Source organism: Rhamphochromis longiceps, linkage group LG9 (genome assembly GCF_057381845.1).
Source record: "Rhamphochromis longiceps isolate RC_006_pf linkage group LG9, R_longiceps_female_GT1.1, whole genome shotgun sequence".
Lineage (NCBI taxonomy): Eukaryota > Metazoa > Chordata > Actinopteri > Cichliformes > Cichlidae > Rhamphochromis > Rhamphochromis longiceps.
Window position 1 is genome coordinate 37,250,820 of NC_140565.1, and position 25,507 is coordinate 37,276,326.

Sequence of the window (25,507 nt, forward strand, 5' to 3'; positions counted from 1 at the left end):
ACAGCCACATTAATAACAACAGCTGTTTATTATTCTTATTAATTATTTTTCTTCTAAATAAATAAGCTGATTTTGAAAAAATCTGTCCGTGTGTGTTGTGTAAACACGTCAGTGTTTCTCCCAAAACAAACAAATTCATTAGTCATCTATTAGAGGACACACCTGATGACCTGCTCACCTGCGCGCCCGCCTCCGTGTGTGTGTGAGAGAGACTTTTGGTGTTTCTCATTAAAACAGTTTTTTTTAAAATGAAAGTTGATTTTTAAGATTTTCATTAATTTTATTTACAATTTTTTGTGAGAATCTCAAAGTACACAAAAAAGAAGCCGATATTCCTTCGCGTGTCGGAACTACTTTCTCTGTGATGAGTTAATGACCTCCAGCTGTGCGCGCCCCCGTCACATCAGAAGCTGAGGGAGGACGAGGAGACGCGATGGTAAACTCACAGTTTGATATGATCACTGATCATTAAGTCAAGTATCGATTGGAAGTATATTTATGAACTTTGGTTGTTTCCCTGCTCGATTTATGAAACTCCGAAAACTGCAGTGCGTCATAGATCAGGGTGATGACATCACATACTAGGAATCAATAACGCTTCTATATCGATTCAAAATCGTTTTTAACTTTAAAAACGTGTTTAACAGCAGCTTCTGCGGGTGTTTCTGTTATTTTGTCCACCCCTGTGCCACACAGTCCAGCCTGTACTGCCCCCTGCTGTCCGTCACCGGAAGTGATCCTTTTGCATTTAAACTGGGAGCAAACAAACGTCTGATTCTTAAATCAGAGTGAATGTCAGTGGGGTCTGGTGCAGGGAGCACACTTTATGTCTGATGGTTTTACACACCTGCATCTCCCTGTCGCTCAGTTCGAGGTTCAGGTGGAGGACTGTATGCTCCATGGAGACACGTCCCATCTGGCTTCTCTGCTCTACTATGAAGGACTGACCAGCAGCACCCTCACCCGGCTGGACCAGCTGGTTACCAAGGTAAGGGGGTAACTGTTTGTTCTCTATGCATGACTATCAGACAGGAGTTCTCCATGTTCACCACAAATGTTCACTTAAGCTTTAAAAGTTTATGCATTTAACAAAAACCTTCACCACCAAGGGGCAGTGTCTGCCCACACTGTGTTGGTTTGTTGACCTGTGCCATTAGAAACCACCTGATGCAGTGCCTGTCCTGAGGTCAGGGTGGTGCAACAGTTGGTGCTGTTACAGACGGAAGATTAAACGTCCTGTCTGGGCCAAGCTGACCACCACATTGCCATTCAGGTGCACCTGCCTCTCACCTGGTGACAGGTTAGATCAAAGTTAACATAAAGATGCTGTAGAGCTCAGGCATCATCTTATCCTCCTGTTACAGCTTTTAGAAAACAATGAAGTTTAAATGATGAACAGAAAGGTAAATGATGTCATTTACCTTTAACAAGTCACATGACCTCAGGATGTTTTCTGTGATTGGCTGAAAATCATTGGCCAGAATGAAGTCAGACTGAGCATGCTCCTCAGTCTGTCTGCTAAATGAAATGGGCTTTTGTGTTGATGCCTCTGAGAGTGCCTGGGTTTGGGACTAAAAATCTGCACGATAAGTTCATATTTCATACCAGCTGATGTAGAAAGTCCACTGATTACATTTAGTTTTGTCCATGTTAAAGCAAGCGCTCTGGAAGGTTCCAAGCAGCCATAAAGACCCGACATGTTCATAATCAAAGTTTCATGTCAAACAAAGTATTCCATGTGGAGGTGTTTGAGTCACGCTGTTGTACGTGAAACGTCTGGCCTGCCTGACGTTAAAAGGCCTCAGCGTGCCTCTGTGGTACGTTTTACTTGGTTTGTAGTAGGTTTGTGTTCTTTATGCTCCTGTTTGTGTAACGTCCGTTTCCACTGCAGGATCAATAAAGCATCAGAGTGATGTGAGCATGACTGAGTCTTACCACACACCTGTTTGCTTGCTTGGTTGTTAGGAGCTGCGTGATTCTGGTTTCAGCAGAGCTATGCTTGTCTTGAAGTCTTTGGGGATTCTGGCAGAGAACAAAGAAGACCTGCAGATGCTCATCGGTCATGGACTGACTGCTAAAGTAATCTGTCTAAATTTGTCAGAATAAATCGGGTCAGATGTCATGCGTCACATTACCTTCATGTTGTTGTTTGCCTTTTAGGCATTGATGTGGTTTGAAGCGGTCTGTGAACGGCTGACTTCTGACCTTCAGAGAATCTCCACCCCCCTGCTGAATCTCACTGAGGAGTTCTTTGACTTCTTCCTGGTGAGAACATTTCTCTACCCAGAGGGCTATAACTGTGGAGCCACATCCATGTGTTAGCTAGCTGTGTCGATAAGGCCAATATTGTTTTACTTGTTGAATCGCCATGGTAACAGATGCTAAACATCTCACCTGGGACTTATTCTATAAAGTGAGTTTAACATACCCAGGGTTGTCTAAGGAGCTTGGAAAGAAAAGCGTCTGGACTTCTTTAAGTTGCTTGAAGATGTTTCACCCCAAAGTATCCCCCCCAAAGAGGTACGAAGGAGTAACCCAGTGGGATACTTCCACTGGGTTTAATTCTGGGACTCTCCACCATTTGACCTTAGAACTGAAGAAGCTTCTCGGATGAGAGGTGAAACGTCTTCAAGTAACTTAAAGAAGTCCAGACGCTTTTCTTTCCAAGCTCCTTAGACTACGATGACGTGGATGTCTGAGAACCTTCACAGACATACCCAGGGTTTTTTATCTGAATCCACTTACCCTGATGTTAGCAGTCACCATAAACTGTTAAGCTGGTTATCAACTCGCTGTGTTCACACCCTGCATGCTGACATTAAAGGTGGTGTTGGTAGCATTCTATCAATCTGAAAGGAACAGCTTATATGACTTGATGTAGCTCATTGTCTTGCACAGGAAATTATTTCTATCCACTGGTGATTAAAAATCTATAAACAACATGAATAAAATGCTACAGTGTTGTAAAAGGTAGCAGAATGTTGCAGAAAGGTCTTGATGCATGCTCAATCATCCAGGTAAGGAAATCCCAAAAGGCTGATTCTGGACATAGTACAGTTCACAGAGAGTTGGGGAATGGCTGTGATTACAGCACTGTAAGATGGTGAAAGAAGAAACTGACCTCACAGATTTCAGATTGTGTCTAAGGTTGGGGAAACCTGCAGTCAGCTGACACTGAAGAAGTCACCTGACGATGAAACGTTTGTCCCACTAAAAATGTCCAGATGAACAGAATCAAACTCCTGGGATTACAGAAATGGGTTCTGGTGATTTGGTGGTAAAATGCAGTACTGCTGATTATTTCACAGGTTATACGTTAGAGCTGTAAAACCTTCAAATGGATCTGTGTAAATTTAAAGCGCTGTTCGATACCGCTGAATGAAGCCCAGCTCAGACGGACTGTCCATGTGTTCACGTGCCAAGTCTCTGGACAAGCAGAACGCACACAAAGAACACCTGTCCAACCAATAGCATTCATTCATCAGGCTGTGGAACAGGATGCTTTCATGTTTCCATGGGTCCAGTTTAAACTTTCATATGTGTAACTGTTACTTTAGAAATAAAAAGCACCACTGGACATGCTCAGACACACCTTTTTCCACTCTGTGCCCCAAATGAATACATCACACTTCATTTACTGTTTCGTACCGTTAAGTATGTGAGATCAAATCTAACGTCCTGTTGAACACATATAGTGATGGACCTGGAAATGATTCCCTAATGTGTCTGGGTGATTAGGATCTAGCTGTACTTCATTCATCCATGTCACCTCCCGGTCCAAGTCAAATCATTTCTGCCATTGGTTTGGATCCAAAGTCCTGTACTGGGGTCACTGTAAAGATTCTGCTCTGGTCTTGGACTCTGGCAGCACCAGATGTGGTGGCCTTCAAGCTCTCTCTGCTACAGCTTTATTTTAGCATTACAGGTAACCGACACAGTGATGACCACTATGACAGAAGAGCTCCTTCACTTTGTTGTGATGAGAGATGTTCTCCTGGAGGTTGGCCAAAGCTGCATCCAGCTTGTGTTTCTGAACAGTCTGGGATTCATGGTGAGCCTGGAGCTAAAACTCACAATAAATGGCCTGTATTTATATAGCGCTTTACTAGTCCTTAAGGACCCCAAAGCGCTTTACATATCCAGTCATCCACCAATAAGAGGCCAACACTGTAGACAGTTTCTGCGAGCTTTAAGTTTCCTCTCAGTACATGCAGCTCCTGCTAACTCTAACAAAGAGAGTTCATAACGTAAACAGAACTGGTCCTACCGCAGAACCCTGAAGCAGAAAAACCCCAAACATTTGTTTTGTACAACTTTGTGCTCGCTACAGGCTCTGGCTGCAGATGTCTGATTAATGCAGTTAATTTGATCGATTTTATAACTGGGTCAATGCTAAACACTTTGCTGATGGAGTGAAACCGTCATTAAAATCTTTTCCACATTAATTCAGTGTAACATAGGATGTAAGAGTTGCTGTTTGCTGGGAGATGAACCAGGCTCATTAAATACACTCTCTATCGTCTCGTTTCAGCTGCTTGGCCAAGCTTCTCTTCCAGGTTGGTTTCTGTCTTTGCTTTGATCTTCATGTGTTAGGCTTCATTTAGACTTCTGCTGGAGATGATGATGTCCTAGCTTCGTTAACTGGCAGCTCCTTTCATCCCTAAACCACAACCTTCCAGGTAGTTCAGTGACATGTAGGTACATTTCTTGGAAGGTTACAGTGTAGGGATCAAATGAGTTTCTGGTGGCAGTGTAAGTTATGATGTAGATTTCCCACCGAAGCATGAGTCTCACCTGTCCGTCCTGTCATCTACTACCTGTCCGTTTCTCAGTGAGTCAGCTGTCAGTAGTTCTTCTGCAGTTGGTTCATCTGACTCTGGAAACAGAAGTTCACTTCCCATTGAGACTGGAGGTAATGCACTGACACAGTGTGCTTTTCATTGTCTGTGCTGGGCTGTGATGTGTTTTTGTACACAGCTTTGCTCTGACTCTAAAGAACAGCTGGGTCACATAGTATTTGGACAATACAGAGGCAATCTAAGGAGCGTGGAAAGAGAAGCGGATGAACCAAAGGAGCAGTTAAGTTTCTCAAAGAAACTCAAAGAACTCCAGTGGCTTTTCTTTCCACGCTCCTTAGATCACCGTGATCTGGATGACTGACCTCAGTGTAATTTCTCTTGTTTCAGGCCATCAGGACTTTCAACAGCGTGCTGGAGTCTCTGAGCCGAGAACAGAGGCGACTGATCCAGAATGACCAGAATCAAAACCAAATGCTGTCTGTAGTGCACACTGAGATTTTTACATTGAAATGTTTCTAACCAGCACATGTATACCTATCTAAATTCAGTACTATCTGCTTGATTGCCTGTCTGACAGACCCCAGGTGGCTGCAGCAGTTCTGACAGTTGGAGGTGAGTTACAGCAAATCGCACCGAATATTCAACATGAGCGATTCTTGTTTTCTTTATTGGGATTGTTTTCTCTTCACCTGTCATAATGCTTTACGGATATTTAGAATCGCTGTGGTTAAACGATGTCCTGAGGAAGTCTCATGAGTGTGAACAGAAGAGTTTAGAGCCGAGTCTTGACTCTGCACTTGGAACACCTGAGCACACCGTCCCCTCAGTGCTGTTAGCAGTGAATATATAGAAGCGTCATGTTTGTCACCTCTATGTTAGACAGGAAGCCCGTAAACAGGAAAGGGCCTAGAATAAAAGTGTTATTACAGACAGCCACGTTTGTAGTTCTCCGTTTCAGACTATGAGCTGCAGGTCAGCCTGTCAGAAGCTCTGTGTCGCATGACTCCACGCAGAGACCGCATGCAGAAAGCCAGTCAGTGGTTCTCCATCCCTGACATCAGCATGGCTTTCTGTGACATCAGAGATGCTGATTTTGAGTCGGTGAGTTCTCAGCTGTCTCACTCTGTATGTCATTTCCAAGCTTTCTGTTTAAATTCCACAGTGTGATGAACACAACACACACAGTTCAGGTTGTTAAGCCTGTATTGAACCTTCTGAGTAATCAAAGTGAATCTTTAAATTTTCTCCAAGTCTACCTCGGGTCAGCCACAAGATTGGACTGGATTCATACCCTAAAAACAAGTACATCCACAAAGCATTATTAGTATTTCATTAATGTGATCTTGAAGGGAAAAAAATGTTGTTGTTTTTTCTGACAATTTGTATATTAAAAAAACAAACAAACAACAATCTTCTCTAATATAACTTGAAGCTTTTAGGCTAAACATGCAGCATTAATGTAACAGCTTATTAGCCAGCTATCATTCTGGCATCACTGTTTTCCGTGTTTCACATAAACATTATTTGTGCAAGAGTCATTTGATAAAACACCTTAAGGCAACTGTTGTTATTTGGTCCTATACAAATAAAACTGAACTGACTAAAGTGAACCAAGGTCATTTTGGCCACAGTAGAAAATAATTTATTTTCTGTTTTGTTTTTTTGTTTGTTTGTCTTTTTTGCCTGTCCCGTTTGGATCTTAGGCGTCAGAATTGATGTCTGAAGGCCAAAAAAGATGCCAAGCGGATTTAGTTTACCAATTGGATCATCATGGCCTTGCCATATTGGTCCAATTGGTAAACCTTTTATTATAATTAAAAAACAAACAAAAAAGAGCAACATAATAAATACAGCACCATCACAATAAACTAGCTAACAGTAGATACTAAATATTACATGTTATTGTGCAGTACGCAAGCTCAACAGTGCACAATGTGCTTTGAGGCAGCAGCCAAGAAAGGTGTAGTTTGTGTCTGTGTGCACACCTGTGTGGATCAGCACACTTGTATTCAAAAGGTTTCTCCATGTAATGGTCTGCTAGGGAGTGTGGGGAGCCATAGCCCCGTCCCCCAGGGCATATAGCAAGTATGGAGGAGATCCAGGTCCCAGAGTACAAGAACCCAAGGAGGACCACCAGGGGGGCAACCGTGCCACCCTCCTGGGAAGAGCTGAGGAGAGCCCCAAACGAGAGGTCACCCAGCAGCCACGGAGCAAAGGCCAGAGGGGGTTGCTGTGACGTGCCCGCATGCTTTGCCGGCAGCCAGCTGTGCCAGAGAGGACCAAGCCCCATGCCCACAGGCCTGAGGGCACCCTATACCCCGGAAGAGGCCCACCTGGGCCACAGGCACCAGGGCCCGCCAATCGGCCATGAATCGGTACATACATGAGCTCTCGGCCCCAGACACCAAGAACCACAAACACACCAACGTCTGAGGGCATCAGCCACTGGCAGGGAGTGTGGTGAGGTGAGATGGGCCTCCATTCCTCGGAGAGCCTAAGATGTTCCCAGAGAGGTGGAGTCTAGAAAATAATTTCAATAAAAACCCAACCAGACAGCCAATTGCTCTAATCTAACCAGCATGTCCTGGGTCTAGCCTGGACCTCCATTCCTGCAATACCTCACTGAGGAGATGTCACTTTTGATGTGGAGCAGCAGCAGTTCTACCCCTCCTAAATGACCAAAGTCCTCACCCCATCTCAAGGAAGAGCCAGAGGAAGCTATTTTCTGTGTCTTTTAGTCCATGCCACGGCTTGTGACCACAGGTGAGGTTGGGATAAACCAACAGGGTCTCATCACGTCGTGGATCGATGACGCCAACTGAACCGCATATCTGGGAAACTGGCTTAACTGTCTTTATACAGGTTTTTAATTTTTTTATGAAGTAAGTCAGCCATCTGTCTCACTGTGCAGGACTGCAGACGATTCTTGAATTTTGTCAACTGCTACCATGGAAACCAGGGGAGGTGATGAACCATATTTAAATATTTATTAATATAAAGTAAATCGGAGAACTCTGATCACAGTAGTTACCTGTGTTCTGTCTCTCAGCGTCTACACTATTCCCTGCCTCCGTGCCTTTCTCAGTTCCACTCAGGTACATTTTTCACCCTTTGAAAAATAAATTTTTTTTAAAAAGGACGTAATTTTTTTTGGCATTTGTATTCAGACTCTGTATGTTTTCTTGTGCAGCTCTTTCGTCCAAAAGATGAGAAACTAGATGAGTTCTGGATAGACTTTAACACGGGCTCAGGATGTGTCAGCTTCTTCATTGATGAGCCTCAGGTAGTACTCCATACTATGAAGTTTTACTGTAGAACTGACAGACTTTAGGTTGTTTTGGGGGGCTTGCTTGATAAGCTGTATTCAATTCTTCGGCAGCTTCACTGGTTGCCAATAGAAGCCAGGATAAACTCTAAAATCTTACTTCTCACTTGGAAGTGTATCCATAAATCTGCTCCTTATCTCTGTGATCTGCTTCATACCAACACTGTTTCCCGCCTCTCAGATCCTCGTCTGCCATTCAAGTTGTTCCTTCTCCTCATCTTACCACTATGGGGAGCCTTCAGTTGCTCTGCTCCTCGGTTCTGGATCTCTGTTCCTCCAGCCATAAGAAATGTAGACTCTCTTCCTATATTTAAGTCACAGTTCAAAACCCATCTGTTCAAACTGGCTTATTCACTTTTTTGCTGATTTTTATCTGTTGTCAAGTTCTGTTTTGCAATTTTAACTTATTTTATGGGCAGCACACTGGTTAGCACTGTTGCTGCACACCAAGAAGGTCCTGAGTTCAATTTCACCATCAGGCCGGGGTCTTTCTGTGTGTAGTTTGCATGTTCTCCCAGGTACTCCGGCTTCCTTCCACCGTCCAAAGACATGCAGTTTGTGGGGATAGGTTAATTGATTAAACTAAATTGTCCATAGGTATGAATGTGGGAGTGAATGTGAGTGTGAATGGATGTCTGTGTGTGTTAGCCCTGCGACAGACTGGCGACCTGTCCAGGGTGTACCCCGCCTATTGCCCTATGACAGCTGGGATAGGCTCCAGCGCCCCCCACAACTCTGAAGAAGAGAAGTGGATGGATGGATGGATAACTTGTTTTATAATTATTGCCCCTTTCATTTTTTGCTTTGTAAGGTGACCTTGGGTTTCTGAAAGGCACCCTCAAATAAAATGTTGTGTCAAATAATGCAATAAGGTTTTGTTTAAAAGCACCAAAGGGAACAACTGCCTTGAAGTTTTAGTTGGACACTGAGTTTGGCTGCATATTCACATTTTTCTCCTGCTGTGTTCTGGTTATGTTTTTGTTCAGGGTTTCCTGTGGGGATCCATTCATGTGCCGAAGGAGGAGGTGGATCATTACAGTCTGCAGGTCAAACAGAATGGTCAGAACTTTAACCCTAAAATCCAGCATGTTGAAGCATTCAGGTATGTTAGATTATGTATAAGTAGGACCAGAGCATGAATTGGACAATTCTGTTTTTCCCATGATGCCCTGGGGAAGAGACGGTCCTCAGTTTCTGGCTGAACAATCCCATCATGCACCACAATGTCAGAGGCCAGACAGTGGAGCTGACCTTCAACTCCAAACACCACAAAGAACTGGAAGAGGCAGCTGGGAGAGTGTTCATGGTAATGGTTTGTCTCACCACCTGTCCTGTCAGCCTGCCGCTCTGTCTCGCCAACTCGCAAAGACAGTGATGACTGTTCTGTTATTGGACTTCTAATCAGTTTTTCCTGTAAAAAAACAAACAAAACAAAAACCCCTACCATGTTTGAACAAAAAGGTTTTGATGACTGCTGGTCAAGGATCAATATTTGTAATTGTATCATCAGATCTGCAGTCTGCGTGTCTTAGACAGGTGACACAGGTAGTTTAAATCTGTCAGTGCTTCTCTTCTGATAACCGGTCTCTCTTCAGACTTGAATTTGTACCTGAGCCATGGTTTTATTTTTTGTTTGATTTCTTGGTGTTATGAGAAGCTGCATCAATGGTTATAAAAGTCTAACAGCTGCTGGGAGGAAGGACCTGCCATAACGCTTCTTTGTGTACTGTGGATGCGGCAGTCTGTCACTGAAGGGCTCTCCAGTTCTGCAACAGCTTCATGCACGGGTTGGGAGACATTGGAGTTCTTCTGTCTCCTACTACCTGCACTGGGGGCATCCTTGGACAGAGCTGGCCTCGTATGGAGCTTATCCAACTGCTTCCTCTCAGCTGTAGAGAAGCTGCTGTTCCAACAGACAACACCATAGATGATGGCCGAGGCCACAACAGAGGTCTTGGAGTGCAGGGTATGCTCCTGAAAAGATCTTGTTGTCCTCAGCAGGTGGAGTCTGCTCTGACCCATACTGTAAATAACGTCAGTGTTGGGACTCCAGTCCAGTTTATTGTTCAGGTGAACACCCAGGTACAGGTCCGTTCCCTGAATGTTCACTGGTGTCAGTGTGGGGGGTCTGTTGTCGTCCTCACATGTTCAGGAGAGGGAGCAGTTTAGATGGCTTGGGGGAGCTGGTGCTGTGGCTTGTCTCCAATTCAGGCTAGTTTGTCTTGTTCTTCTGTCTTCACTGTCGGTTGAGTGATGTGCTGGTGCTTTGAGAGGTTGAGCTGGAGTACTCGCTGTGGTGGGGAGGAAGGGTGCTGGCCTCCAGTTTGGTGCTGCACTCAACACTGGTCCGTTCTTTCTTGCCCTGTGGCAGGGTGTGAGAACTGGCGGTGCTTACTGAACCTCTCTCTTTCCAGGGAGTCCCCAACATCTTTGTGGGGGCGAGTACACTGCACCCGGGATCACTGCAGAGCACGGGGCCACCTGCCCATCCACGCTTCAGAAGGTGTAGGTGGACAGGCCTGGATCTAGGGCTCGCTGCATCTACATCCCTTTGTTATTAAGGGTAGAGGATTGGTCTGGTTGCTGGGTCTCAGAAGGGTTTCTTGATTGCAGCCTCACAATGATTTTTAAATCACTGAACACACACACACACACACACACACACACACACACACACACACACACACACACACACACAAGCTGTATATTTGTTTGTGTGCCCCCTCTGTTTTGTCTTTAGGTGCTGTGTATCATATGAGTGAGCTTTGTTAGAGAACTCTGTTTACTTCACCCTTTTCTTTTATTTCTATTTCTCTGCATTCCTTTTGTTTTACCAATCTAACCTGCATAACCAGCATCCAGCATAACAACCACTAGAGAAGATGAATAATAAAACAAAAACAACCCCCCCCCCCCCAAAAGAACTTGAGAAATTAAAGAAAATGATCCCCACACTGCTTGCAGACTCCAGTGAGTCAGAGCTTGGTGCAGGAGGTAGATGTTGGCATCATCTAGCCCAGTGCTAGGGTCGTAGGCCAACTGCAGCAGATCCAATTAAGACGTCAGAGGGCGAAGATGTTTGAGTACCAACCTCTCAAGGGTCTTCATCAGCTGTTGAGGTCCATCCAGGATGTGTGGTCTTCAGTACTAGTACCACTCCACAGCTGTGGAGCTTCCCCTGCTCGTGCTGAACATGTATGCCAGGATGCCACACAATTGGTCTGCACAGCTCCTCAGGAGCCTGGAGCTGATGCCATCCAGACCTGCAGCCTTTCTCACCTTGACCTTGAGCCATTCCTCGCCTGAAGTACTGACAGGGACAGGATGGTGGTGGAGGAGGGGAGCTGTGAGATGGAGTCTTGTGTAGCAGAAGAGTGGGTGAGGGCTGAGAGGTGTGAAATCATGGGAACAAAAGCTGACATTTGTCGAAGACGCGGGGGTTTGCAAAAGAGATGATTGGGCTGGGGGAGTGGAGTGTCTGTTCAAACCTGTTTGGACATCAGGGTTGGGACAGGTAAAGATCCCTGGGTACTTCACCTTAACAATAAACTGGACACACAACGCTCACGCACTGTACAAGCTGTTTTAAAGTGGGCTCCATGTGCTGGACAGGCATGTGCAGGATATTAGTGAAGAGTGTTTATTACACTGTGATGGCTTCAGCTATCTTTTATGCAGTTGTCTGCTGGGGAGGCAAGGGAGAGATGGAGAGCAACAGATTAATAGGTGAAGAAGGCAAGCTCTATCCTGGACAGTCCTCCAGACCCCATAGAGATGCTGGGCCTTGTTCATTATGGACAACACTGGTCACCCCCTGCATGAGACTGTGGAGGCCCTGAACAGCTCCTTCAGCAGTGGGCTGTTAGTCACGGTGTAGGAGCAGGGTCGTAGGCCCTTCATCCCCACAGCAGACTGCAGTACACAGCTGTGATAGCTGTCTGCAAAAATATTCAGACTTTATTTACTGTAAATAGCATCCATTTGTAAGTATTATAGTGTTTAGCTTTATTGCACACTGTTTGTTCTATTAAGTTTTTCTAGTAATCACGAATTTATTTTCGGGGGCGACCATGGCTCAGGGGGTTGGGAATCGCATCTGTAACCGGAAGGTCACCGGTTCGATCCCTGGGCTCTAGTGAGGTCCTGGTCGTTGTGTCCTTGGGCAAGACACTTTACCCTACTGCCTACTGGTGTTGGCCAGAGGGGCCGATGGCGCGATATGGCAGCCTGGCTTCTGTCAGTCTGCCCCAGGGCAGCTGTGGCTACAACTGTAGCTTGCCTCCACCAGTGTATGAATGTGAGAGTGAATGAATAGTGGTATTGTAAAGCGCTTTGGATTTATATAGCGCTTTTCAAGGCACCCAATCTATTATTATTATTATTATTATTATTATTATTATTATTATTTTGTCTTCCGGTCTCTTGATGTAACAAGTAAATTTCCTGTGTGGAATTAATATTAGTCTGTCTATTTCATGTTGATGATGTCCCACTCTGACAGAAAGTGCAGAATACCCCACATGTCAAAGATCCAGGCGGTACAGCCCAGGCCTCGACTACAAACAAACATGGCAGACGAGCGTATGGCCATAAGAAGGCGCCAAGTAAGAGCCAGCTTAAGAGTGAGTCACATCTTCATTGAACTTGTACATAATTGTTATCACCGCACCATCATCAGAGGGAGATGGCTTTCATTGTGTTATCGTTACAAATTAACTAACCTTTCTCCTTCCATAGTTTTACCTCTGTCGTCTCCGAGCAGTGAAGACGACTCCACTGTATCCAAGGTAACAACAATCGCCAACAAATAAACAGTTTGTTTCTGATGTCTAACCTTCAGGGTTCTGCTTTTAGCCTGCAGCCAGAAGTGCAGCGGAGGTCCTGTTTGATCAAATCAGACACACGACGTCTGGATGTCACAGTAAGTTAGCTTCTTCTTTAAGCCCCGGGTTATTTCGAAGTTTAGAGTTACTGTAAAGATCTAAACAAATGAACGTCTCAGTGGTTTATCACTGTGAATCACGGCTATTCAACTCAATCGTTGGGAAAGATTTTGAAACCGAGGAACTGATCTTTTGTTGCAGTCAGTAAGCAGCAGATCATGATCCATTTCAAACCCACACAAGTGAAAAACAAGTAATGTTTATTCTTTTTTTTTCCCTGTGAATCTGGTGACCGCTCACAAAAAAGGGCCATTAAAAAGGGGAGCTCTAACTAAACTCTTTGCACATTTGAAATAAAAAAACAAAACATTTTGAAAATTCCCTTTCAAAATAAATATTTTGCTGAAACAGACACATTTTAAAGGACAATGGTCACATCTGCAGTTTCTGCTTTTTTTTGCCTGCTGTGATCTCCTCTTTGACATCACAGAAATGCTCCAGTGCCCTGGCTTTGGACAGCCACCTGGCATCGTTGTGCAACAGCAGGTTATGGTGCTCAGCAGACTTTTCTGCGAGCAGCATGCGGAATAAGCAGTGCTGGAGGCTTGATGTTGAGCGAATAAAATAAACTGCAGCCATGACGCTGTCCATTGTGGTTTTGAGCTCCGCACTTAGTTTTGTGTACAACACAGTCTGATGAACAATGCAGTGCAAGGTTCAAGGTTCTTTATTTGTCACATGCATAGTTATACAAGTATAACACACACAAGAATTTCACTCACATGTGCTGTACCAATGTACCTGCACATGTGATGTGACAATAAAAGTGATTTGATTTGATTTGAATATATATAGTGTGTGTATATAGTATATACACTGGGTGAATGTGCAGTAGCAGCAAGCAGGTGAATTCTGTACATTAATATGAATAGACATCTGACTATTTTACAGGATAGACAATATAAACATATTAAAGTTAAAGGAATTGAAATGTACATTGTGCCTTGGTTTAGTGTCTGGAAGAGTCCTGACTCAGTCAGTTATAGATGATGTGAGAGGGCGGGTGTGTGTGTTTAGGGCACGGATGGTTTGGGGATAGAAGCTCCTCTTGAGTCTCTCTGTCCTTGCCCGGATGATGCGGAACCTTCTACCAGATTGCAGAAGTTGGAACAGTTTGTTGCCAGGATGGGACGGGTCCTTCAGTATCTGCGCTGCTCTAGTCTGGCATCTCCTGGTGTAGGTGTCCTGAAGCGGGGGGAGAGCAATCCTGCAGCAGCGTTCTGCTGTACGGATCACTCTCTGGAGAGCTTTTTGGTCCTTCACACAGCTGTTCCCAAACCACGATGTCATGTTCTGTGTGAGGATGCTCTCCACAGCGCCTGTATAGAAAATCCTGAGGATCTTTGGAGAGACCCTGAACTTCCTCAGTTGTCGTAGGTGATACAGGCGCTGCCTAGCCTTTTGAATGAATGAATGAATGAATGAATGAATGCTTTATTGGCCATATGCAGGTTGCCCCACAGAGGAATAGGACCCCCCCCGACTTACACACACAACAACAAGACAACACAAGGGAATACAGTCGGAGACCGGCAGCGTTGGGAGAATAACACTGAAAAAATTACACAACATTGGGAAAAGTACAACACGCTGGGCAACCTATGGGAGGACAGCATGAGAACAGGAAACAAAAAAACTCCTCTGCACAGAGAGCACATTAATGTCCACATCACAACATCAGAGCACATGACAAGCCACAGGGGATGGATAGGGGGGTGGGGGGTGATTCGAAGGAACACAGCAGTCGTCCTGCACCATGCTATCATTTCAGCGCGGCACGCAGACCCGCTGCCTTCCCCCGCAGGAACAAGCATCGAAGGCGTTTGGAAGGGAGGGGGATGAGTGCGTGCTTATCAGTGTAAGTGTATGTGTGTGCGTGTCCATAGTTCAGCTGAGACAGTGTCCTTCGCTGTATCAGGCTAAGTAAACAGTCCTCCAGCCGATCCAGGTGTCCTTCATGGGATGGGAAGAATAGTCATCACACAGTCGTTATCAGGGAGTTGTTTTGGTGGGCTCCAGCCTTGGGCCTAGCAGCTGGCGCCGTGGTGTCCAAATGTTGAATATTGTTGATTTCTCCTTTATGCGAGCAGCGAATTTAGCACTCTGACACTGGGGCCTCGATTTCCCGTTGGAGCGCTGCGAGCCTCCCCATGATGGTATCAAGCTTCTGTTCCGTGGTGTTGTCATTCTTTTGGTTCTGAGACCCCACAGCTGCAGTGAGCCGTTCTGCGATGTTATCCAACTTTCGCTCAAGGGTGTTATTGTGAGCAGGCCCCTCTCTGATGTATCCCATCATACGCTCAATGGTGTTAGTTTGAGTCTTCACGGCAGCTGTAAGCGTCTCCAAGGTGTTAACCATGCTGCGTTCGGTGTGGGAGGCCGCGCCTCGTCCCATCGCTTCAATTCCAGCGGTCAGCTTAGGGGGAGTTTGAACAGCTGGTTCCGCTCTCTTATTTCTCCGATAAGTCAGGGCCAAGCCAGCTCCGATCAGCAAGAACCCTGTTATCATGGTTCCGAATAGGTAAATATCCTCAGCGTCCTCGATAGACAGTCCCGCCAGGCACAAGATCCTCCAGGTTTGCCACCCATCCATCGTGTATCCGGCAGGGAAAGTCCCTCCAGGGCACTCGGGCTCTCCCGAGCCCAGACTTCTCGTTAAGAGGGTGTCAATAGCGTTCAGAGACCAGTTGATCAAATCCATAATTCTCTGTTAGGTTTTAGAGAACGACAGTGAGAGACTGTTCCAGGGAAAAGTAGTGCACGCGAGACAAGACAGGACACAAGAGGCTAAGCAGGGAAGATAAGGGGAAGGAGGAGAGGAGAAAAGTGCGACCGCCTTCGCCGAGAGCCAAGTAAGAAGGACCTGAATGTGGGCAGCCCATGTCAGGTCTGAGGAGATGTGGACACCAAGATACTTGAAGGACTGCACCCTCTCCACTGGAGCTCCATTGATGATGATGGGCTTGTAGTCTCTGTGCTGACCCCTTCTGAAGTCCACCACCAGCTCCTTGGTCTTGCTGACGTTCAGCTGGAGGTGGTTGTCCTGGCACCACGATGCCAGATTCTTCACTTCATCCATGTAGGCCGCCTCATCGTTGTTGGAGATGGCACCCAACACCACTGTGTCGTCAGCAAACTTCACAATGGTGTTGGAGCCATGGGTGGCCACACAGTCTGAAGTGTAGAGGGAGTAGAGCAGTGGCGAGAGGACACATCCCTGAGGTGCTCCTGTGTTGATGGTGATGCTGTTGGAGAAGCACCTGCCCACCCTCACCACCTGAGTTCTGCCAGTGAGGAAGTCCAACACCCATGCACACAGACGGCTGTTAAGTCCCAGATCCCTCAGCTTTGTGAACAGTCTGCAGGGCACTGCAGGGCACTATTGTGTTAAACGCTGAACTGTAATCAACAAACAGCATTCGCACATAGTTACCCTGTTTCTTGTCCACGTGGCTGAGAGTGGTGTGTAGGACGTGGGCGATGGCATCCTCTGTGGATCTGTTGGATCTGTAGGCGAACTGCAGCGGATCTGTGGTGTCTGGGATGGAGGAGGAGATGATGTTCTTCAGCAGCCTCTCAAACACCTTCATTACTACAGAGGTCAGTGCAACTGGCCGGTAATCGTTCAGGGATGAGGGTTTGCTGTTCTTGGGCACGGGGATGATGGTGGATCTTTTGAAACATGTGGGGACCACAGACTTTGCCAGGGACTCGTTGAAGATGTAAGTGAACACACCTGCTAGCTGGTCAGCACAGCAGCACAGCAGACAGCCGGTGATGCCGTCTGGCCCCGCCGCTTTCCTTGTGTTCACTCTCCTCAGTGCCGCTCGGACGTCATGCTCTGCGATGCTGGTCACCGGTCTCTCGCTGATGACGTCACTGTCCTCGGTAGTCAGGCGGTAGATAGCATTAGCCGCCTGGCTAACCTCGAAACGGGCGTAGAACCGATTCAGCTCGTTGGTGAATGCAGAGTCGGCGTTGATCGGCGCAGTGTCCCTGGCTTTGTAGTCCGTAATGGTGCGTAGTCCGTGCCACATACTCCGTGTGTCGCCCTGGTGGAAGCGGGACTCCACACGTTCCCGGTACCGGCGTTTGGCATCTCTCACCGCGCGCCGCACGCCATATGAGGCCGCTTTGTAGGCGCTCATATCGCCAGTGGCGAGACCCGCGTTGTAGGAGGCGGTCCTGGCGTTTACTGCAGTGCGGATCGATCTGTCCATCCACGGTTTCTGGTTTGGGAATGTGGTGACTCTGGCAGTGGGGATAATCTCCTCCGCTAGCATATTGACGAAGCATACTGCTACTTCCGTAAACTCGTTGATGTCGACTGCGCATGCTCTGAACATGTCCCAGTCGACGTCGTTGAGTGCGTCCTGTAGCGTAGCTTCTGATTGGGCAGTCCACCGTTTTACCTCCCTCTTGGTCACGTCTTCCCTCCGTATGCTTTGTTTATACTGGGGAATGAGGAAGATGGCGTTGTGGTCAGACTTCCCAAAAGCCGGGTGTGAGACAGCTTTGTAGCCCTGCTTGTATGGCGTGTAGCAGTGATCCAAAATCCGATCCCCTCTCGTTGGACACGAGACATGCTGGTAAAAGTTTGGCATGACTTGTCTGAGGTTCGCTTTGTTAAAGTCTCCTGCTGCGCCCGGGTCCTTGTTTTGAAGCGAGCTCAGCACATCATGTAATTCGGACAAAGCCATACCTGTGTCCGCTTGGGGTGGGATGTAGACCGCCGTGGCGATGACTGAGGTGAACTCACGGGGCAGATAGAAAGGGCGGCACTTAATGCTCAGGAACTATAGATGTGGCGAGCAGCCGCTGGAGAGAGTAGAAATGCTCATGGCATCACACCACTTTCTGTTTATCATGAAACACACTCCCCCACCTTTGGTTTTGTTCGACTCTGCCGTTCTGTCCGCGCGGAGCACAAAGAATGAATCCGACGGAGTTACGGCCTGGTCCGGCATGGTGGGGGTCAGCCATGTCTCCGTGAAGCACAGAATGTTGCAGTCCCTCATGTCACGTTGGAAGGTGACCCATGCTCTTAGGTCATCGAGCTTGTTCTCCATGGATTGTACATTGGCCAGTAGGATACTGGGCAGTGGTGCGCGATGCGCCTGCTGTCTCAGTCTGTTCCTAATACCAGCGCGTTTTCCCCGGCGCTTCTTTGTTCTGTGCCTCGGATGAGCGGCCCGTCCTTTGTTGTTCTCCACGCCGCGTAGAATCTCTGGCGGCCAGGAAGGGTCAGGTTTAAAAGTGGCCAAGATTAGATGTGCAACCTTGGCACCGATGTTTACAAGTGATCCGCTGTCGTATACTATAAGACTAGAGGATTTTGGGATGTAAACCAGAGCAAAAAATAGGTAAAAAACAAGAAAAGTGGATAGTCGGAGCGGAGCGGTCAGGAAGGCGTCTGGACGTGGCCGCGCCATCTTGTTCAACAGCCAACCACCGTGCTGCCAAAGCACTCACTTCTCCTGCCATGGATGGAGCCTCCTCCGTCACAAGTATACAGACAAGTTTCAAATCCAGACCACTTTCCTCAAAAAAAGCTGAAATCTTCTCAAGCATTGTTTCGCCAGCTGTGTGTCCCTTTAGTGGTAGTAAGCCTAGCAATTTGCCATCAAAAAAACGGACATATATGCACAACTGTGCATTATCAGTTCTGTCTGTGAACCCATCTCCTGCTATAGGCATCAGTTTTCTTCAGGTCATCTAACAGCACTTCGAACTCGTCTGATGCCAGAACTTCAACTCTATGAATATTTGAACTGTGTGACAGGTTTTTAATAGCAGATGTCACACTCACTTTAATTTTTTCATCATTTATCACCACATCCACCACGGCCAGCATGCAGTATTTCACTGTTTCAGAATCTGTGAAAGGCCTTTTCTTTTTCACCAAGATCCAGCAAACATGAAGGGAAGCTGCTGCATGTCTCTTGGGCTGTGCAGGACCCTCATCATCGTAGTGCAACTCCGGTTGTAAGATGCAGTTAAACTCGCAATTAAACTGTGCTTTTGCAGCCCTCTCCTTCGATCGCTCTGGAAAGTTTGTATAGGAAGTCTGGTGTTTATCATTGTGTTGCCTTCACACACTCACGGCAAATTAAACACATAGGTTTGGTGTTTGGATTTGGCGGTAAAATGATTAAGTACTTGTCAGTCCAGGCAGGGTTAAACCGAAAGGTTTTCATTGTCAATTTTACGCGTTTGGACTGAGAAAGACATGCTGTTGTCGCATCCTATATTACGATGATTATTTAATATGTTTACGTCACAGTGCATTGTGGGTTAAATATTGCTAGGCTACTAGGAGTGTTTCATTCAGTCTACACTATGCTGTAGGAATTTCAATTTTTAATTTTTTTAAATTAATTTTTTTTTTGCGTTTCTTCCACGACCACAGACGGGGCCACTCACAGGTTGCTTCTGGGCTGCATGTGGCCCGTGGGCTGCCATTTGAATAGGCTTAACTGTGGATAATATTGTGCTTTGCTAAAGGCCAGTCCCATCTATAGGAAAATAAATGAACCTCTCTGAACAGGAAGAACTGTAATGATCTCCTGTCCTCTACAGGTCTGTTTTTTGTTTTCTATTTCAGGTTTTCATACTGTCAGCGACGTCACTGTTGAAACTCACCTGCCAGATGCAATAGAACCGGTGTCAGATGACCCTAAAGGGGTGGAGCTACAGGTCTCCCAGGACTTTGAAGAAAGCAGCTTCCCTTTGGAGCAGGTTCATGTCCTTTGATAGTTCTTTTCAGATCCATTGTTCCTTCTTGTTTTTTTTGTTTTGTTTTTATCAGTTTCCTGTTTCTTCCTGCAGGAAGTGTTCAGGAAAAGAAAAGCTCCAGACTCAGGTGTGCTCTTCTCAGCCTCCACATTTGTCACTTCCAAACTGACTTTCATGACATCTGAAACACCTTTTTAATCATTTGTTTTTGCAGACCTGTGAGAAATGTAACAGAAAAACACTGACAGCAAAAAGAATGACCAAACCCACATGACTCATTTTAGCTGATAATTTCTTTTTTTTTTTTTCTTTTTTTTTACTCACAACCTGAAGACTCTTTTTATACACTGAACAAAAATATAAACGCAACACTTTTGTTTTTGCTCCCATTCCCCATGGGATGGACGTAGAGACCTAAAATTCATTCCAGATACACAATATAACCATCCCTCCCAAACAGTGGTCACAAATCAGTCCAAATGTGTGGTAGTGGGCACATCTGCTATATTGAGATAATCCATCCTACCTCACAGGTGTGCCACATCAGGATGCTGATCTGACATCATGAGTAGTGCACAGACCTGCACATTCCAGGGTGGCCTTTTGTTGTGGGCAGTCTGAGGTACACCTGTGCACTACTCATGATGTCAGATCAGCATCCTGATGTGGCACACCTGTGAGGTGGGATGGATTATCTCAATATAGCAGATGTGCCCACTACCACACATTTGGACTGATTTGTGACCACTGTTTGGGAGGGATGGTTATATTGTGTATCTGGAATGAATTTTAGGTCTCTACGTCCATCCCATGGGGAATGGGAGCAAAAACAAAAGTGTTGCGTTTATATTTTTGTTCAGTGTATAAAGGGTTTTATACATTTATCTATTTAGGTTACCTGTTACCTGTTCCTGTATTTAGGTTACCTGTCAGATCAAACTGAGGGTGAGTTGGTCCACAAGAGAAGGGCAGCGTTTCAACAAGAGGGAGAAGGATCTAAACCACTGTCGACAGGTAAATTCTTATACTTTTCACACAGTTTGCCTGAAGTTAAAATGATTGATAATCTTGCTCCAGCTCACCTGGTTATAGACCGCTCACCTGAAGAGCCGGGGCTGTTAACAGAGGAGGCGGGACCACCTGTGGACAGTGAGACTTGTGAGCTGAGAGCAGTGACAGAGTCAGACCTGATGTATGGTATCACAGCTTCCATCAAAACCTTCAGAGCACAGCTGGAGGAACACTTCACTGTCAGTAACCACATCTTATTGATTATTGGTTTTATTATTGGCTGTGATTAGATAATCAGTAACTCAAATTTCAGGGCCACTGGCAGAAAGTTGAAACTGAAATTCTTCTTTCGCTAAAGGAGCAACAACAACATGTGTCCGCCCTGCTCATGGCTCTACATCAACACAGGTACAGCATACACCATCCCTTTCCCCAGAATCCACTTCTCCATACCCAGGATCTCTTTTGACTTCTTATTTTTACATCATCACTCACAAGAAGTTAGTTTTCTACTTGATTAGACAACTCAGGGGTTCATCTATCGAGCTATGAGCATGTTCATAAACATGCACAGCTGTACTGCTAGCAGAGCAACTGATTTTACAACTAAAACTATAATATTATAAAAATCTGAACAAGCTTAGGCAGGCTGTCACCGGGTGTTCACTCCCTCTATGGTAGAATATCACTTTCTGTTCCTGTTACAACACACAATGGTGTTTTTCTGTAGCCAATTTAATTGTTTAGGAAGTCCTGAGGATCCCTGGAGAGAAACTGAACTTCCTCAGTTGTCGGAGATGATACATGTGCTGCCTAGTTTTTTGTTTTTTTGTTTTGGTCTGGACCTGAATGTGGGCAGACCATGTCAAGTCTGAGGAGATGTGGTCACCGATGTACTTGAAGGACTGCACACTCTCCACTGGACCTCCATTGATGATAATAGGCTTGTAGTCTCTGTGCTGACTCCTTAAGTCCACCACCAGCTCCTTGGTCCTACAGATGTTCAGCTGGAGGTTAAGTACTGGGGGTGATCAACCAATTATCCAATCCCAGGACAGGAACCAACTCCACCAAACAACTCAGCAGGCACACCCAGGTGTCCATCCCTAAGAGACAGAGAAAAGGAAAAACCCACAGCCATTGTCTGGTGGGAGGAGTCACACATAAAGAACAAACACTCATAACATTGAATAATGACAGAAGGTATTACAGGTACTGCACTGCAGTGGTTTATATCTATCTAATAGACTCGAATTTGCACATGTAAATGGAGAGTCCTCTTCACACACACTGAGGTTAATTATGGAGTTCCACAGGGTTCAGTGCTAGGACCAATTCTGTTTACATTATACATGCTTCCCTTAGGCAGCATCATTAGAAGACATAGCATACATTTACACTGCTATGCAGATGACACCCAGCTCTATCTGTCCATGAAGCCAGATAACACACACCAATGAGTTAAACTGCAGGAATGTCTTAAAGACATAAAGACCTGGATGGCCGCTAACTTTCTGCTTCTTAATTCAGATCAAACTGAGGTTATTGTACTCGGCCCTCAAAATCTTAGAAATATGGTTTCTTAATCTGGATGGCATTACCTTGGCCTCCAGTAACGCTGTGAGGAACCTTGGAGTCATTTTTGACCAGGACATGTCCTTCAACGCACATATTAAACAAATATGTAAGACTGCTTTCTTCCATTTGTGCAACATCTCTGAAGTAAGAAATATCCTGTCTCAGAGTGACGCTGAAAAACTAGTTCATGCATTTATTACTTCCAGGCTGGACGACTATAATTCATTATTATCAGGAAGTCCTAAAAACTTGCTGAAAAGCCTTCAGTTATTCCAAAATGCTGCAGCAAGAGTCCTGACAGGGACTAGAAAGAGAGAGCATATTTAGTATTTTAGTATTTTATTTATTTATTGTCATTGTCAGAGAACAATGAAATTGCGTTTGGGGCTTCCGTACAACCCGTAAATAAAATAGTGAAGAAAATAATAAATACCCCTTAAAACCCAAGTGTAAATATTTAACCCAGTGTGACTCCAGTGCAATAAGACAATCCTTAGCAACAACATGAGAACATGACAAGTAATGTTCATAAGAAATTCAGACAAAGACCTGAGAAACATGACATGACATGTACAACAATGCAACCCGTTCAATATTATTGTACTGTGAGATATGATATTTCTCCTGTTTTGTCTTTCCTTCATTGGCTTCCTGTTAAATCCAGAATTCAAAATCCTGCTCCTCACATACAAGGTCTTAAATAATCAGGCCCCATCTCATCTTAATGACCTTGTAGTACCATATCACCCTATTAGAGCACTTCGCTCTCGCTCTGCAGGCCTACTTGTTGTTCCTAGAGTATTTAAAAGTAGAATGGGAGGCAGAGCCTTCAGTTTTCAGGCCCCTCTGGGGGATTTCCATAATGCATTGAGTTTTTCCTTTCGAGTCACCTTTCACTCACTCAACGTGGGTTAATAGGACTCTCTGGTGAATCACACTTGTTATTAATCTCTCTCTCTTCCACATCGTGTCTTTATCCTGTTTTTCTTCTCTCACCCTAACCAATCATAGCAGATGGCCCCGTCCCTCCCTGAGCCTGGTTCTGCCGGATGTTTCTTCCTGTTAAAAGGGAGTTTTTCCTTCCGACTGTTGCCAAAGTGCTCATAGGGGTTCATATGATTGTTGGGTTTTGCCCTGTATGGATTATTGTGGGGTCTACCTTACAATATAAAGCACCTTGAGGCAACTGTTCTCATTTGGCGCTGTATAAATAAAGTTGAATTGAAAAACAGAATAATACAGACTGAAAGAACAACAGCTACAGCAGACTAAACAGCGCTGTGTGTTTGTGTGTTTGCAGGTTATTGCTGCTACAAAGGCTGGAAAAGGGTGTGTCTGATCAGGTGAAGCAATTTGAAGAAAACTCAACAAACCTGAACTCCTTAACCACTCAGATCCAGGTACTACAACAGACTGCAGTAATACTACAGTCTGTGTACATGCTCAAACACTTGAGTGCTAAATCACGGCCTCTGATTTGCAAAGTTGTAGTTTGAAAATTTATTTTAAAATGTTTAGCATTTATGCATAAGCTTCCATTTCTCCTCAGCTTAACCCCCAAAGTTAAGATATTTCCTCTGCACATCTCCAAACCATCTCTGCCTCGCCTCTTTAACTTTATTTCTAAACACATTTCTCTGCCACTCCTGAAAGTTGCTCTCTTGACACTCTATCATCTGCTTTCACATCTGTAGTGCTCTCTTCATTGAGATTGTCAAAGCAGGCCTAAAGCTACGTCCACTTTGGAAGCATTTCATGGTGATGTGGTGACAACTCACTGCAACTTAAAGTGACCGTGGCCCAAATGAGGACTGGTGGTGGGGAACAGGGCAGGGCCCGAGAAACTTATCTCTACTTCTACTACTAATGACAGTGAGGTGTATTTGAGGAATATATGAGTCTGTAGTACATGCACTGAACAACCAAGAAAAACATAAGCTGATGAAAAGTTGTGGCTTCTTCCAAACCAAAGGTTGAATTTTTAAGACCTGATCCAAAAATTGTTTTTTCCAGTCTGAGATGCAGCGACTCAGCTCCTTCTGCGCTGAACAACAGCAGAGGTCAGTCTGATTCCACCTGTTCACACGGAAAGATCGAGTTTGAGTTTTGTTTTAAATCTTACACTTAACTGATCCAGACTAGTTTTAACTTGTCAGACGTTAAATCTTCAGGATTCATTTTTTGTCACCTCAGGTTGAAGTCTTCGGAGGGTGGCGAGGCGGGGGTGGAGCATCCAGCCAGCCAGTAAAGAAGCATATGTCTTTGAGAGACACATTTCAGTTTCTTTTGTTAGAACACAAAGTTTAGTATTTAAGTTTCTCCTCAGAATACGGACAAAATATATTTGAAGACAACAAATAAAAACAAAGAGCAGAAGTCAGTGAGTTCATTTTTATTTGTTGTAGTAGTGATGATGATTTTATTTATAAAGTGCTTTCAGACAAAGTACACCTCTTTGAAAATAAAGAGATAAATAAAAGTGATGCACAGCAATACACGTTTAAAAACACAAGTTAAAAATAACTTCTTTTTTTTTTTTTTTTAAAGGCAGCGAATTAAGACATGTAGGATCGGATGAACAAGTGAGTCTTCAACTTAGCTTTAAAACCCCCCACAGAGCATGCCTGCCTTGCACCATCTGTAAACCTCTAAAACTTTTCTTTGGTAGCCTAGAAAGGAGAGCGTTACAATAATCGATACGTGCTGACATTTATTTGTTTATGTTTTATTTCTTATTGTCTTTAGTGGTAACAGCTCATTGCCATGGTTAAAGTTTGAAAGGCTGCAGTGACTTGACCAATCCACCAGGTGGAGACAAACTTGGTGGAGCACTTGAGAAATGATGTCTGTTCCAAAGAACAAACGCAAACAAAATATTTTAATAATCACAATAAATATGAGGGGAATAATGCCCACAGTTAAAAAAAAAAAGAAAAAAAAAAAAGAAAAAAAGATGCGCTCCTTGAGCCTGCACAGGTGGTGAAACGCTGAGTGTACTGGTCCCTGTGCAGCAGCGCCCCTGCTGCTTAAACAGTTTATGGTCTGTATCACACGCATGCAGCTCAGAGTAATCAGCCAGAGATTCAGAGCTTTCTGCAGTTTGGTGTTTAAAACAG

At 45.1% G+C, this 25,507-nt stretch overlaps 1 protein-coding gene across 2 annotated transcripts; it reads left to right on the plus strand.

The window, feature by feature from the left end:
* Positions 1-201: 201 nt before the first annotated feature.
* sycp2l (synaptonemal complex protein 2-like) lies at positions 202-25,393 on the plus strand. 2 transcript variants are annotated; one of them, XM_085417648.1, is made up of 25 exons: positions 202-436; positions 869-988; positions 1,966-2,079; positions 2,161-2,265; positions 4,532-4,556; positions 4,833-4,912; positions 5,187-5,275; positions 5,377-5,411; positions 5,758-5,900; positions 7,711-7,763; positions 7,849-7,894; positions 7,990-8,082; positions 9,111-9,183; positions 9,303-9,430; positions 12,626-12,746; positions 12,862-12,911; positions 12,979-13,045; positions 19,672-19,805; positions 19,896-19,929; positions 20,724-20,816; positions 20,880-21,052; positions 21,127-21,221; positions 23,692-23,791; positions 24,405-24,451; positions 24,585-25,390. In XM_085417648.1, the coding sequence occupies exons 1-25, from the start codon at positions 434-436 to the stop codon at positions 24,637-24,639; spliced, it is 2,076 nt and encodes a 691-aa protein (XP_085273774.1). In that variant the 5' UTR covers positions 202-433; the 3' UTR covers positions 24,640-25,390. The 2 variants fall into 2 exon arrangements, with proteins under 2 accessions (XP_085273774.1, XP_085273773.1); XM_085417647.1 differs by lacking the exon at positions 202-436 and having other exon boundaries at positions 807-988; positions 24,585-25,393.
* Positions 25,394-25,507: the final 114 nt, after the last annotated feature.